General features: G+C 41.6%; 1 protein-coding gene across 2 annotated transcripts; it reads right to left on the bottom strand.

The window, feature by feature from the left end:
• Positions 1-505: 505 nt before the first annotated feature.
• Positions 506-6940, bottom strand: LOC147633354 (putative homogentisate phytyltransferase 1, chloroplastic). Of its 2 annotated transcripts, none has more exons than XM_086806420.1 (12): positions 6615-6940; positions 5865-6088; positions 5180-5263; positions 4403-4477; positions 4169-4252; positions 3985-4074; positions 3774-3875; positions 2902-2997; positions 1846-1917; positions 1634-1729; positions 1363-1467; positions 506-705 (listed from the first exon to the last, which is right to left on the bottom strand). In XM_086806420.1, the coding sequence occupies exons 1-12, from the start codon at positions 6730-6732 to the stop codon at positions 664-666; spliced, it is 1188 nt and encodes a 395-aa protein (XP_086662546.1). In that variant the 5' UTR covers positions 6733-6940; the 3' UTR covers positions 506-663. The 2 variants fall into 2 exon arrangements, with proteins under 2 accessions (XP_086662546.1, XP_086662545.1); XM_086806419.1 differs by having other exon boundaries at positions 5865-6103; positions 6615-6871.
• Between the last annotated feature and the right edge of the window lie 9196 nt (positions 6941-16136).

Here is a 16136-nt window from a genome sequence, read left to right as displayed (position 1 = left end):
GGGGTGGAGTATGCCCTAACTTCTTGTAGGAGCCATGATCTACGTGTTGGAGGAGTAAATGGTTGGTAGTTGTAGTAAATGATTGGCGGGTGCCAAGTTGAGTAGGACGACTGGTCAAGGAGTGCGCATGTAGGTGTGGCAGCATAGCACACCAAAATCGAATTTCGGAAGGTCAATTTATTAGTTGGGTATCGTGTGCAACATACTTGCTATGAGGTCTTACGTGCTCTATCTGTGCCTCTTCGCACAGAACAGGTTGATAGAGGATGCAGGAATTCTTTCTAAAAAAGGCAGATCCGATTGGTTCACTTCTATCCCAGGTTCTTTAATAAAAGAATCATTCCTCTATTATCTAATTAACTGATGAAACTGTTAGGGGACGTATATTTGGAGCCCAAGCAAGGACCTCTGCCTGTAAAAAACTCCCAATGATCATAATGATTGGGCTTTTGTTTCAGAATAAAGTGACCACAATATGCCAGCATCGGTACTCCAAAACAAAATCTATGGGAAAATCCCCAAATTATATTCTTATCATTATCTTGATGATCACAATAACTTAAGCTTTGATTTACTCTGCACGTTACTCACAAGAAAGCCAACATGTTACAGCTCCAGATGCACAGCCAGGATATGCAAAGCCACAGCAGCAAACCCATTGTTTCATCGCATGAAGGGGATTAACAAATATTCTGCATAGAACAGCTGTGCACATAAATGATGAAAAGGTAAGTATTTCAACTCACCTTCTCAAACTAAAACATAGCAGCACACATTCTCAGGTAGAATACACAAACAGGTGCCCGCCCATCATGAGAGTTGGGAGTGGCCAATCAGCTGATTTTGAGGTGTCAGGCAGTAGGTTAACACTATGGTGGGTGCCAATCCCATACTTTTCTGATGTGGCTGCCACGTCAAACCTGCCGACACCAACTTTATGGGTCTTCATGGATGGGCACCGACATCTGGGCATGAGCACACCCCCCCCCCCCCCAAAACACACACACACACACACACACACACAGCCTGCTCACGCCATGGCTTAATCTTCTTGAAGCTGCCTTGGCATACCAACAGAAGACGTATGAAGAACTCCCAAAACCCCAACGCTTGCACTTATGGACTTAATTATGAGGGCTGCTTTACCTGCAGATCGTGTGATTTGCCGCAGGAGCAGGCGAGCACTGGTAATGTGTAACACGTTTGCAAACAGGGCCACCCATCCACATAATATGCCCCTATGATGGGCGGGCAGGGATGGTTGCACACCACATGTGTATCCAACCTTAAGTTGTATGCCAAGCAAAGCTAAAAGATCTATATTAAAACAAGAACCAAGCAAATTCAGACAAGATTGCACACCTTCCAAACAAACATGTAGAAGCCAGTGATAGCCGCTTTGCTCATTAAATCAATCCGGCTTGCATGTTGCCATAAAATGCCTGCTAGAGCTGCATGACCAAGCACCTAAAAAGAGAGTTCAAAAGGCATGAATGTCCACAATTGGGATCAACTATGCATAAATCCTACACTTAAAACTCTGCAGATTACGAAAGTATATATGAAACAAGACCCAAATGCCACCGCAAGTAGCAAACACTTACGCATGTAATAAGACAGTAAAGCTTCTTACCATTGTCATCCGAGCCCACAACAACTCAGAAGTGACACCTACTAGCATTGCAACACCATAAGCTGCTAGAAGCAGATGTATACAGAGCCAGAAGACCTGTTTGACCTTCCCAATCATAAGGTCAGAATGTGCAAAGTTGATAAATAAAGGAGTCGTGTTCCTGCCTACACACTTTAGAGCCACAAGGACTTTCAAGCTATGTCAGCACCAACCCGCTCTTGTCCCAGACGCACTGTATAAGATTGAGTGCCAAAAACTCGATCACCTTCCAAATCAGGAATGTCCTGTTTCACCAGAAATAACCCCAATTAAGAACCTCTAATTCTTAGAAAGCTGAGAAACATGTGAGACCTAAAAACTCACTTATACAGGTCATCCATTGGAAAATGAGCGCCTCTTTACTCTGATGTCTTAAAGATCCAGTGTGCACGTACTACACCTCCCTTCCACATATGCTTCACCTCACATATATCATGATCATTTACTCTATGCATGAACCTATTCTATTTCACAAGCAACAAAATGAGCAAAATGGTCAAACAAGGCATCATCGATAGAGGCGCATCCCATGAGCAATACACTAGCCCCTTGCAGCACTTCCCCCCCATCAGCAATCATTTTTTTCATCAGCACACAGGTCATGCACAGCGGTGAAAACATTATGTGCACCTATATGGCAGCTTTGGCAGCACAAAAAGCACATGTACGGCCTGATTTAGCCTGTTGTTAATTGAGGGTTGGCTGTGGTTATACTCCTGTGTGTTTTGGTGGCTGTGCAGGCAACACGAGAAACATGCCTGCACTGTAATCGTCCCACCAACATGAGCAGCTTCTTGTCACTTTTGGTAGGTGGAAGGTTCCATGAAGGCAATGTCTTGAAGTGCAATCTTTTGAAGTGCAATCTTGACACCAATGTAACTCATCCTCCTGCTAGAGCATGCCTATCATCTGCTCATACGTGGGCTTAGCAATCCTTGCAGTCAGAGTGAAGCGATAATTTTGAACTGCTTGAAAAGTGTCCCATCACATCCCGTGAATGTGTGCAGTGCCGGCTTTAATATCCATGTCACGCCTTCTACCCCACCCATCAATCATGTCTGCATGACAGCCAGGAATGGCATGCCACATCCCATTTCTTGCGGAATGGATGAGGCAGAGGCAGGAATGGGCCATGTGCATGTCATTCCATGTTTCTTCTTATCTGGTAGAGGCTAAGATTGGCTCAAAGAGGGGCTGCAACGAAAAAGTCTTAAAACCAAAGACTGTACCTTAAAAAGAGCTATGACAACTGAGAAGAAGCACATGAAGCCAGTCGCAAAGATGAGTGGCCTTGTCAGGATCGCAGCTCTCCCAAAGACAAAGGTCTGAAAGTTAACAGAATTCAAGAAAAACTCATCAGAGACCATTAAACTTCACCTTGTAGACGATCCTGTTTGTACCCAGCCGTCTTAATGGGCTATTTAAGTGCCTACTTGTAGCGAGCATTTCAAGTATGTGCAAATCAACCTTCACCCAGCTACTTGTCTCTGTTCCTATCAGCATCTGCAAACAGCTGGGGTATGGGAGGAGCATACCACCTCTCACTGGTGGTGTCAGTGCATCCGGCTTGCATTAAAACTATGATTCTTCCGTGTTTAAAATGGAGGGTAGATCACATTCTTGTGTCGTTGGGAGAGGATGGCAGCAGGAATGTCACCGACAAGGTGGCATGGAGCACCCTGGCCGTTATGCGGCACTAGGGCAGGCTTGGAAAAGTAGACCCCTGGTATAGTAGCAATAAAGCAACTTCTCAAAGGACATCCTTACTCGTAGAGAGTGTGCCACAGCCAGCATTTGAATAGTTTAAAGATTCTCCAGCATGGTGCCGTATCACGCATGCAACATCGATCCCTGTTTCTAGGCATCCTTTTCTCATTGCGTGTAAGACATATCTGCTACACAGTATGTGTTACACTCTCAAACTTCAAAGGCCTCTACTAGTCTCTCACACAGCTAAAGATATATAGGATGCCTCAACTATGACAAAATGTCTCTTCAGCATATCAAAGCTGTCGGAATGCCTCATTAATTTGCAGAACAGCAGAAGAACCATGTTGTCAGCAGAGCAGAAAATTGTGTGTGACATTGGGTAGGTTTGAACCTGCATGTGGAGATAGAAGGCAAGTTGAACCACAATCGCCCTAACAGAAAGAATGCAACTAGCAGCCGCAAAAGCCGATCGCTTCCAACGCAACAAAGGCAGCTGCAACACAAAGAGTGAAGGTTGTACTCATTAATTGGATGCAAACCATGCTGTGTCAAAAAAATAATCTTCCAAATAGGCATTTCTGACATCCAAGTTAAGGCAATACCTCTATCGAGTAAGCTGTTCCAAGAATGAAGCTGACTGTGAGAGCCCAAAGTAAAGGCCTTGACCCTATGTACACGCCCATTGCAAGACTCTGCCCAGGGCAAACATTGCGACATGTTAATGGAGAACGCTTCCTGCAGTGTTTACTTGTTTGAAAGAGAGCTGTCTTGAGGATTAAGGCACACCAGAATGGCAAAGGAAGTCACTATGGCTATGCCTGTGCTCAGAGAAAATTCACCAGATGCCAAAGGCAGATAGGGTTTGTTGACCTGCAGAAGAAAAGGATGCAGAGAAGTCAGCCCCTGTGGTGTATTTCCTAGATGTCTCTGGCAGGAATATACAGAGCTGTCAGGATTTCTTCAAAAGGAATCGGCTGTAGAGTGATGTAATGAGCAAAGCATGAGTTTAGAAAGTATTACCTTGTCAATTTCGATATCATATATTTGATTCAAACCCACGATGTAGAAGTTCATGCACAGAGCTGGGATAAGTGCCTGCAAAGGAAGCAGAAATTAGAGAGAACGATGCAAAAGTGTAATAGATGTAAGCAGAGGACACACAATACTTGAAATGCTTCCATAAGCATGTGATGCCCTAACAGATTCGATGTCTTTCAAACTTGGGCCATAAAGCTTTGAGTTCCTCTTTTGGCATGTCATACCTATGCAGGCATGGCAAGGTATGAGAGGACATCCATGCCAAAAAATGTGATGAATGGGACTTGGGATATGATGGAACCTGGCACGGTACCTAACTAACTTCCATTTGAGGTCAGCTGTGTTAAGGAGCCAAGGGGTATGTCACCATTCACTAGTCTTAGACATGACTCTGCTGAAGACTGTCATGAAACAATGGGCACATTTTGTGAATAACCCCTTAAGATCTAACTCCAAACATGCACAAGGAATTCACATGTGAGAAACAACTGAGTTTTTGAGAGATACAAGTTCAATAGTCATCATATGTACACCCCTGAGCTAGGTCTACGGAGGACTGTGGGACAAGCCATCAAACTCTAAAGTTGCCTCATCATTGGGTGGACTGCCATGAACAAAATCTCATGAGTAGTAGTGCCCAATGAGCTATGGCACACATGCTCATTAATACTATAATTTACAACTCCATGGGGATCTCTTTTAAGATGGAAGAAAATGGCTCTGTGACACAACAGAACAAGATGATTGAAATAGCCTCACCTGACTTAATCCGACCACAAAATGTGAGGAAAAATCTGCAAAGCCTTGAATAGCCAGCAGAGAAATGGAAAGAATACCTACAGCCTGCATCGAAACAGAAGAAGAGGCAAAGAAGCATTTAATCATGGTCATGAAGAGTAACCTTCCATTGACAAGAGGCTCTCAATGCTGTCATCTACAAAAAGCAAATAAAACATACAGCACGACAGCCATAGCACACTTGATGAGCCTACATATATACACCATATTTTAAAAATACATGACTGTCCTCTGCACTACCACTAAGGACTCATGTGGACGTCAAAATTCTTCTTCCACCCTGCCAGGCAGCTTCACAGGTGAGTACAATTCTCTAGAGCCAAGGTTAAGTGATGCTGCTTGAGAGCATACAGATCCACTAAAAAGCTCAAAGCCTATACAGGATCAGCCAAGCTTAAGTGATGCTGTCAGGAGTAGAAACTGTTTTGAGAGCATACAGATCCAGTTAAAAGCTCAAAGCCTATTCAGGATCAGCCTTGCTGCCATTACTGTACCTGAGCACAACATGAGTGTAAGGAAGGCTTTATGAGCTTGTAAAGAGAGTAGCCCTCAATACAATGAAATGTTATCGAAGACATGTGAATTCAATATCATCTGATAAAACCCCTTTCTAGTTACTCAAACCTCTTCCAAAATCCATGTTTACCGTGCCAATGACAGTGTGAGGCCTTGTGAAACGATAGAAAGCATCCATCCATCTTGGGAAGTCCAGTACAATATTATCAACAGCTGCTGGAACAGACCCAGTTGATGGCCCTTGATCATCATTGACTGGTCTTGCAGTAGCCCGCAGGGTAAGGATTCTTCCCGGATGTCCTTTACATTGCCACTGTGCCTTGTTGCTATACGTGATGCGATGTATACCAGCCTCTGTGTACCAAAACCCTGTTAAGATTTCAAACATGGAATGCCACAACATAAAAATTTCTACTTGCGAAAACTCCTATTCAAGACAACGCATGCATATCACAGTGCCCACTTGCCTAGAGTTGGTTACAAAATTACACAGAGGGTTTTTGTAATGAGAGAAATTAGTGAGATAACCTGATAGAAATTAAGGAGTGCAGGATTGACTTGAAGCTCATGTAATGGTGAGCAAAGAGACTACGCTTCCAACTTGTTCCAAGCCTTAATGTAACAGATTAACTAGACTGAAACCAAAGTACATGCAGCACGAGATGGCCCTCGGTAGGAAGAGATTCACCGCCAATGTGAGCTGTCTAGTGAAGCAAAAGCGACTCCTCACCTTATAGGTACATGTAACCAAACTATGTGCAGCTGGACTGGACGAACGCCGAGTACGAACCAAACTATGTGCAAGTCGAGTAAAGCTGAGCAGCTAGGAACTCAAACATCAATGCATGAAGCGGGAAAAGGAACCAAAATCTCTAAGTACCTTGAGGTCGTGCAGAGATTCGCTCCAGCCGCCGCGGACTACAGGGGGAAGTGTGTGAGGACAATCGATGGCGGGCCTGCGACACAGAGAAGCACCTTGCAGCTCGCAGAAGCTCCATAGAAGCACAAAAGAAGAGTGGAGAGGGGGGAAACTCAGAGCGATGGTGACGTGATACTGCTGGGAGGAGGCTACGGCGACGGGCGAAGGGCGAAGGGCGAGGGCGAGGGCGAGCAGCATGGAGGAGAGGAAGGGGCGAAATGGAGGTTTAGGTTGAATCAGTAGGCGGCCTTCGTCCGCGCCATGGCAACCATCGCAACGATCGCCATAGACGCTTTTAGAAATTGGGCGCTTCAGTACGGCAGGTCAGCCAGACGACACGTCAGCGAAACAATTTCTGAAAACGTGTACTTGAAATGTCTTTGATTTTGGAGATTTTTAAATTGAAAAAAACTAGTATTGTACCCGCTCGTAAGGTTTAGAAAAGAACCTTCTCTCTCGATAGCCATCTCTCTCTCTCTATCACACACGATCTTTCTCTCTCTTCCCCCCTCCATGCATGTCCCCATCTCTCACACACACACACACACACGTACTCACACACATACTCTCTCTTTCTCTCTCTTCCCCCCTCCATGCATGTCCCCATCTCACACACATACACACACACACACACGTACTCACACACATACTCTCTCTTTCTCTCTCTCTCTCACACACACATGTAAATATTCGTATATATAATATTATGTTTTAGATACATATAGGTGAATTTAAAAATATAAATACACACACATACATAATTTTGATTAAATTTTAATGTATGGAGATGGGTGGTAAGGTGTGCTCATTTTTAAATATATAGATAGATATATTATACACACATACACGCATACAAATATATATTTCTATATATATGTGTGTGTGTGTGTGTGTGTATACATTTACATATATATATGTATACACACACACACACACACACACACATATCTTTATATACAGACACATACATATATATGTATGTATAAATGTAAATAAAAACACATATATACATATATATCTTTTATTTAATTTATATTTATATTTATATTTTATTAAAAGCTACTTTTTATTCTCTATCTCTCGCTCTCTTTCTCTCTCTTTTCACCCTCTCCCTCTTTGCACCTCTCTCTCTCTCTCTCCTCTCTCTCTCTCTTTCCAGGCCTGCCCCATCTCACTCTCTCTCAAGCACACACGCATAGATGCAAATGTACGCACACGCATGCACTCTCTCTCTCTCTCTCTCTCTCTCTCTCACACACACACACACACACATGTAAACACCCGCGCATGCACTAATGCAAACACACAAACTATCTCACATAGAAAGTCTCTCTCTCTCTCTCTCTCTCTCTCTCTCTCTCTCATACACACACACACACACATGTAAACACCTGCACATGCACTAATGTAAACACACAAACTATCTCACATAGAAAGTCTCTCTCTCTCTTTCTCTCTCTCTCTCTCTCTCTCTCTCTCTCTCTCTCTCTCTCTCTCTTCCGTCAGATAGATCATATTTGGTCTCTTGGGATTGTTCCTACGACGTTAAAAGAGCTTCTTCTTCTTCTTCTCTCTCTCTAATTTGCTTTCGAATGTATTATATATATATATATATATATATATATATATATATATATATATATATATATATATATATATATATATAAGAAACTCATTCAATGAGCAAATGACTTGATGGTGATAATTAATTGTGAGCCCCAATGTAGCTAGGCATATGGGAAAGAAACCCCCAAAGATTGTTTTCTCTTCTCCTTTCTTCTTTTCAAAAGTTCTCCCTCTCCTTTCTCCACGTAAAGGCTAGGTTTATAGGGTAGGCACACTTGCTTTATCTTATACAGATATAGACGTATGTGCATATATACGTGTATATGTGTGTGAGAGTGTGTGCATGTACACGTGCAATTGTGTATGCATGTGTGTCTATGTATACATATGTGTACATGTGTATGTGTGTGTGTGAATCTATTTGTGCTTATATGCGTGCATATGCATGTATGTGTATGTGCAAGTTTGAGTGTATGTGTGTGTGTGTAAGTGTGCTTATCTCTGTGTGTGTATGCGTGTCCATGCATGCAAGTGTGTGTGTTTGTGTAGGTGAGTGTACATGTGCGTGTATGCATATACAAACGTGCAACTCTATGCATATGTTTGCGTAGGTGAGTGTATGTGTATACATGTTTGTACATGTGAGTGAGTGTGTGTGCATGTACTTTATGTGGTGTGCATTCCATGTGTATACACATGTGTTTATATGTAAGTGTGTATGTGTGTATGTTCATGTGTACATGTGTGCATGTGCATGTGTGTATGTTCATGTGTGCATGTATGCATGTGCATGTGTACATGTGTGTGTGTGTGTCTCTCACAGAGACACACTCAATCTCCCATGTATGCACATACAAACATCCTCACATATACACATATACACATGCACATGCACCCGTCCTCTCTCTCTCTCACTCTCTCTCTCTCTCTCTCTCTCTCTCTCACACACACACACACACACAGAGTCACACCTCTCTCTCTCTCTCTCTCTCTCTCTCTCTCTCATGCATACACTGCATATGTACTGTCTCTTCTCACAGAGTCACACCTCTCTCTCTCTCTCTCTCTCTCTCTCTCTCTCATGCATACACTGCATATGTACTGTCTCTTCTCACATACATAGAAACTCTCTCTCTCTCTCTCTCTCTCTCTCTCTCTCACACACACACACACACACACATGCGCGCGCGCACGCACACACACACACACATACTTGCATGCTCATCTGTGTGACTGTGTGTGTACATACACACGTGTCTGTGATTATGTAATGTCGACTTTATGCCTGCATGAGTGTCTTGATTGTGCGCATGTGCTAGTGTGTGTATGTGCATATGTTTGTGTGTACGGTGTAAGTGTGTACTTGTGTATGTTTGTGTTTGTATGTCCATGTGCGAGTGTGTGAGCATGTGAATGTGTTTGTGTGTGCATCTTTGTGTCTATGTGTGTGCATGTACATGTGTAAATGTGTATGCGTGTGCATCTATGTATATATGGATGTGCATGTGGGTGTGCACATCCATGTGTGCTAAGCTCAAGTGTGCGTGTGTGTGCATGAATACATGTACGTTCATGTGTGTGTGTGTGTCTCTCTCTCACAGAGACACAATCTCCCACGCACGCATACACAGACATCCTATCTTCTCACATGCACGCACATACACATGCAATATACCTCTCTCTCTCTCTCTCTCTCTCTCTCTCTCTCTCTCACACACACACACACACACACACACACACCTCTCTTATGCATACACATGCACATGCACTCTCTCTTCACACCCCCTCACACATGCATAGAAACACACACACACACACATTCTCTCTCTCTCTCTCTCTCTCTCTCTCTCTCTCTCTCTCTCTCTCTCCCCCCCCACACACACACTTGCACGCATATGTGTGCGACTATGTGTGCACATATATACGTATGTGATTGTGTAATCTCGACTTCATGCATTGTGCAAGTGTCTTGATTATGCGTATGGTTAGTGTATGTATGTGTACGTGGTGTGTATCCATGTGCAAGTGTGCATATACGTGTGTGTAAACTTGTGAATATGTCCGTATTTATGTACATCTTTGGGTCTATGTGTGTGCACGTGCACATGCACATGTGTGTGTGAGTGTGTGCATGTAGCATGTGTGAATGTGTATGCGTTTCCATCTATGTATACATGTGTGCATCTATGTATACATGTGTATGTGTTTCATCTATGTATACATGTGTGCATGCATGTACTTGTGTATGTGAGCGTATGTATGTGCTTGTGTGCATATATACACATGTATGTGTATATGTGTGTACATATCTCTGTATGTGCACGTGTGTCCATGCGTGCAAGTGTGTGTATGTGTGTGTTTGTGTGCGTGTGTGCACATATCACGTGCGTGTGTTTGTGTGGTGTGGGTGTGCATGTACATAGAATTTTTGTAAAGAAAAAATATTTTTAAAAAAGATAGAAATGGTTATTGGTTTTACTTTTTTTTCCCATTGGTGTGGAGATGTGTGGTGAGGTGTGCTCACTTATTATATCCTCGAATAGATGCACCTTACACATATTTCGATGTGTTCTGCGTAAGACCCGAAGAGGTGAGCCTTTGATTGTTCTACAAGAAAGATGTATTCTACATTGGACCCTAAAAAGTGTGAGCCCACACCCATGTGCTTTGAAGGAGATCCTCTTTGCTCTCTTTCAATCTCAAATGACTTTCTAGTGGAAGGTTTGATAATTGCTCAAAGAAGTGTGAATGATAGTATTAGGTGAGAGAAACCTCAAACTTTTCCAACCCATTCAAAGCTTTTAGCTTTAAACTTTTATAGGGTCCCATGCCCCACTATTCTCTTTGAGTATCCCCCTATATAGAATTAAAAAAAATCATTCTTTGATTATATAAAATTTCATACTAAATCTCACCTTAAATAAAGTAGATGTAGATGTGTGAACAACCAATATGTGAGTGCTGCATAAACAAGTGAGAAATCACAATCACATGCCATGTACTCTGTGTGTGTGTGTGTGTGTGTGTGTGTGTATGTGTGACATACTCTCTTTCTCTCTCTCTCTCTCTCTCTCTCATCAAGCATACCCATTTATTAATGTTATTGGAAGCTCACAATTGGCCCTCTATTAAAAATCAACTTGAAAGAAATAGTCAAGCTCAAAATAGAAGAAAGCTTTGCACGCGACACAAGAATGGGTTAAATCTCCCCCACCATGAGAGTGGCTCAAGTCCTCTTCATGGTGTATTTAAATATATTTCCTTGTACAAAAAGCAAGAGCCAAAAATACATGTAGCAAAAAATATGGATCTCCACATTGGGCTTGCATAAGCCTAAATACAAAAATGTGAACACTCTAAGATTCACTCATGAAATAGAACTAATGTATATCAAAATGTTTCAAACTAATGTGCATATAAAATATCACTGCCATTGTCAAATAAATAATCGCTACGCGCAAGGCGTCAATAGATTTCCCGCAAGGCGTCAATAGATTTCCATGCACATCCCGCACACTAACCTTGCCCAGTGATCTGCACTGACATTCACAATATAAGCTCAAAATATGTAACAAGTTAGAGGTAATCAGTCTTGCTTGCATATAAAATAAATATCCATCAAATAAATCCATAAATTCCAAATAATGCGAATAATTCCAACATTCCTCCCTAGTGAAAAGCAACTGTCCTTAATTGCTAAACATGCAATACCTCAAAGTTGGTACCTTTGCATATTTAAACAACTACGTGCAATACCTCAATTCAATGACCTTTGCACGAACGTAAATATGAAGTTCAAAATATCCATCACAGAAATCCACAATATCCAAACCTCGTGCAATACCTGAATTCGGTGACCTTTGCACATAAAAATAACCATGTGTGATACCTCAAATCGGTGACCTTCACACATACCAATGCCAAATACCAAAATAAACTAACAATCGTGTGATACCTCGAATCAGTGACCTTCACACATATCAATATCAAATACTAAAATGAACTGCCAATCGTATGATACCTCAAATCGGTGACCTTCACACGATTACACCGGTCTCAATACCAAGTGTAAAATTCACTGCAACTGTCTGTGAAAGGAGTCGATTAGGGCAGAGTGCGTAGCAAGGGCATGGTCTAGAATCCATTGAGATTCTTCTACAGGATGATTCTTGTACTTAACCAAATATCTGACATAAACATTGCCATTGCAAGTTGTAGTTTGCTTCAGGAACTAAAATTTCTGTATCAGGCTCTAGGAGAGGTGGGTGATCATAAATGGGGGTAGAAGGTGGTCTACCTTTAAAGGGTCTAAGTAGACTAATGTGAAAGGAATTAGGAATATTCCAATGGTCAGGAAGGGACAAATGATAAGTATTGTCATTGATCTTAGCAGTTATTCTAAAAGGCCCATAAAATTGTAGAGATAATTTAATGGCTGGATGTTTCTCAACAGACTTTAGTTTGCGCTTTTCTATGAGAAGCCAAAGTAAATCATTTTCTTTAAAAGTCTTTGGTCTTCCATGCTTGTTATCTTGTTTAGTGTAAGCTTGTTGAGCCTTAAGAATAAACTCACGAGCTTCAACCAAAATTCGGTTATGAGTCACGACAAAATCATCGGCCGTTTTGGAACTTCATGAGAAAGTCTAGTAATTGGAGTTGGAAGTTTCTTACCATACACAATCTCAAAAGGAGCTTTGCGAGTGGTTTTATGAGGTGTGTTATTATATGCAAATTGCAAAAGATGCAAATTATTTTGTCAAATTGCAGGAGATGAGATAGTGTAAGATCTCAAAAGATCTAAAATAGTGCTGTTAGTGGCCTCAGTTTGTCCATTACTTTTTGGATAATATGCAAAACTAAAATCAATCTTTGTGCCTAAGTTTGAAAACAATGCCATTCAAAAATGATTACAAAAATGAGAATCACAATTTGAAATAATGACTTTAGGTAATCCATGATTTGTGAAGATAGTTTTGATAAATAATTGTGTAGCATGTGAAGCATTCAATGCTTTATGACATGTAATGAAATAAGCTTGCTTACTAAACCTATCCACAATTGTCCATGTCATATCATTTTGAGAAGATGTGGTAGGTAAACCAATTATAAAGTCCGTAAATTTCTTCCCATGGTGCCGCAGGAATAGGTGAAGGCATGAGTAGCCCATACTATTTTCCTTGGCGTCTTTTAACTCATTGACATATCACACATTTCGATACGAAAGAAGAAACATTATATTTTAATCGTGGCCAATAAAAATTTTCTTCTATGGTGTGAAGAGCCACGATGACCAACATATGGGGGACGATGCATCTCTTTAAGAATAAAAGATCTATGAGGAAGTGTAATGCATAAATGCTTTTGAAAGAAAATGAAACGATCATTATAGTAGGACGAAAGGTTCACTTGTTGTTGGCTCGATGACACTTGAAGCATGTAGGCACATTATTGCCTTGATGAGGTTGGGTAGGGCGAGGAGTGGGTGCATTACTATTGTGACTAGAATTTGGTTTGGGGTGTACATTGCTTGGGTTGGTAGTATTAAAATTGTTATTTACATTTGAACTGGAAAAAGTGTGTGCATTGCTACCACCATTACCAAAATTACCATTATTACCATTCCATGGACGCCGTTGTTGTGATGAAGGAGATTGATAAAATTGAGGGCTTCAAAAAGAAGATCTAAAACCTTGATTCCCATGAAAGAAGATTGTTGATTGGGTGGAGAAGCATATCGACCACTGCAAGGTAATTGACGAGGCAAACCTTTCTTGTGCTCGAAATCATGAGCAAGAGAGATTGTGTCATCAAGAGAAGTTGTCTTGAACATGTTCACATCTGCTTGAATAGTTGTCACAGGACCATCTTCATACTTTTGTTGGAGTGACTCTTCAGGAACATCCTCGAGCATACGAAGCATAAGAAGTGATTGCCAAAATATTTTCGTGTATCGAGAAATTGTATCACGATCTATCATGCAGAGAGGATTCCATGCTCGATGAGTGTTAAGGTAGAATTGTGGAGAAAGAAAATCAGACTTGAATTTGTCTTGGAATTGATCCCAAGTGAGAGGCTTGGTAGGACCCATGTTAAGTGCGTTCCACCATAAAGAAGCTCAATCACTCAAATGATTAGTAGCACACTTTATTTTATCTTCCTCGGAGAATCGTTCACTAGCAAAATAATCATCAAATTGAGTCAACCAAGAAAGAACTAGACGACCATCTTTTTTACTGTCAAATTTGGAGAACGTGAATGCGCGATGGCTGATCTTGGAGTCCTTGTGAGTCGAAAACGGATTTGAGAATCTTGCTCAAGCGATCATCTTTGAGAGGCATGACATCAAGAGACTCCTCATGACCATGCTGTTGTTCTTTAAGTTACATCTCGAGTAGAAGAATGGGCTCCTCCAAAGTAGGAGCGGGAAGAAGTGACACATTCAAAATGGAATCCATGGCTGTAGATGCTTGGTAGAAATCGGGGATGTAGGGGAAACAAGGATAGGAAAAAAAATATTCCACCGAAAAGAGAGAGAGAGATATATATATATATATATTAAATACTTCTTTTTTCTTCTTCTTCTCTTCTCTTCTCTCTCTCTCTCCTTCTTCTTCTCTTCTCTCTCTCTCTCTCTCTCTCTCTCTCTCTCCTTCTTCTTCTCTTCTCTCTCTTTTTTCTTCTTCTTCTCTTCTCTCTCTCTCTCTCTCTCTCATCCTCTCTCTCCTTCTCCTTCTTCTTCTCTTCTCTTTCTTATTCTTCTCTTTTGCTCTTCTACTTCTTCTTCTCCTCATGATTTCACCACAGAACACCACATAGCCCCCCTAATAATCCCACATAGTGTTGAAAAGGGAAACGAACTAGGTAGAGGATAGTGTTTGCCTTTGTCTCTTAGGAGACACCCACATTGGGATTATGGGGAGGTGAAGTCGCCGATGCATTGCCTGCCAGTGATGTTGTCGTCTGTCATCGCTACTGTTGTCGTCGCTTGTTGCTGGTGTGCTGACTATACTTGATGCCCCTTACGCTCGCATGTGTGGTGACTATACTTGATGCCCCTTATGCTCGCCTGTGTGCTGGCGGTCGGTAGCCGGTGTGTTCGTCGATGGTTGGTATGTGTTAGCTAGTGGTCGATGCCCTGTCCACTATAGCAGTGTGCATTGTATACAAGGAGATAGGCGGCGCTCTGACAATCGGTGTCACCCTAGGGTTTCGTGCCGACGTCTCTCACCTTCGCCCAAAGGATAGCAATCCTAGGGCGTCTGAGTGCCCAATCCACAACTTTTTTTTTCTCTGACAAGAAAACTACGACGGCACAATTCTCTGTGTTTCGTGGCTCTCTGGCTCAACCAATATTGGAGGCTCATGGTTGGCCTTCTATTAAAAATCAACTTCAAAGAAATACACAAGCTCAAAATAGAAGAAATCTTTGCACGTGACACAAGAATGGGTTCAATCTCCCCCACCACCATGAGAGTGGCTCACGTCCCCTTTCATGATGCATTTAAATATATTTTCTTGTAAAAAAAGCAAGAGCCAAAAATACATATACCCAAAAATATGGATCTCCACATTGGGCTTGCATAAGCCTAAATACAAAAATGTGAACACTCTAAGGTTCACTCATGAAATAGAACTAATGTATATTAAAATGTTGCACACTAATGTGTACATAAAATATCACTGCCACCATTGTCGAATAAATAATCGCCACACATGCCATGCGTCAATAGATTTTTGTTGAAGCAAGCCCAATGCATCCATGCACATCTCGCACACTAACCATGCCACTGATCTGCATTGACATTCACAATATAAGCTCAAAATATGTGACAAGTTAGTTGTGATCAGTCTCGCTTGCACATAAAAGAAATATCCATCAAATAAATCCATAAATTCCAAATAATGTGAATAATTCCA

This window comes from Cibotium barometz, chromosome 12 (assembly GCF_041138505.1).
Source record: "Cibotium barometz isolate CiBa-2024 chromosome 12, ASM4113850v1, whole genome shotgun sequence".
Classification (NCBI taxonomy): Eukaryota; Viridiplantae; Streptophyta; class Polypodiopsida; order Cyatheales; family Cibotiaceae; genus Cibotium; species Cibotium barometz.
Note: the sequence above shows the minus strand (reverse complement) of the source record. Positions and strands in the feature narration are given on the sequence as shown.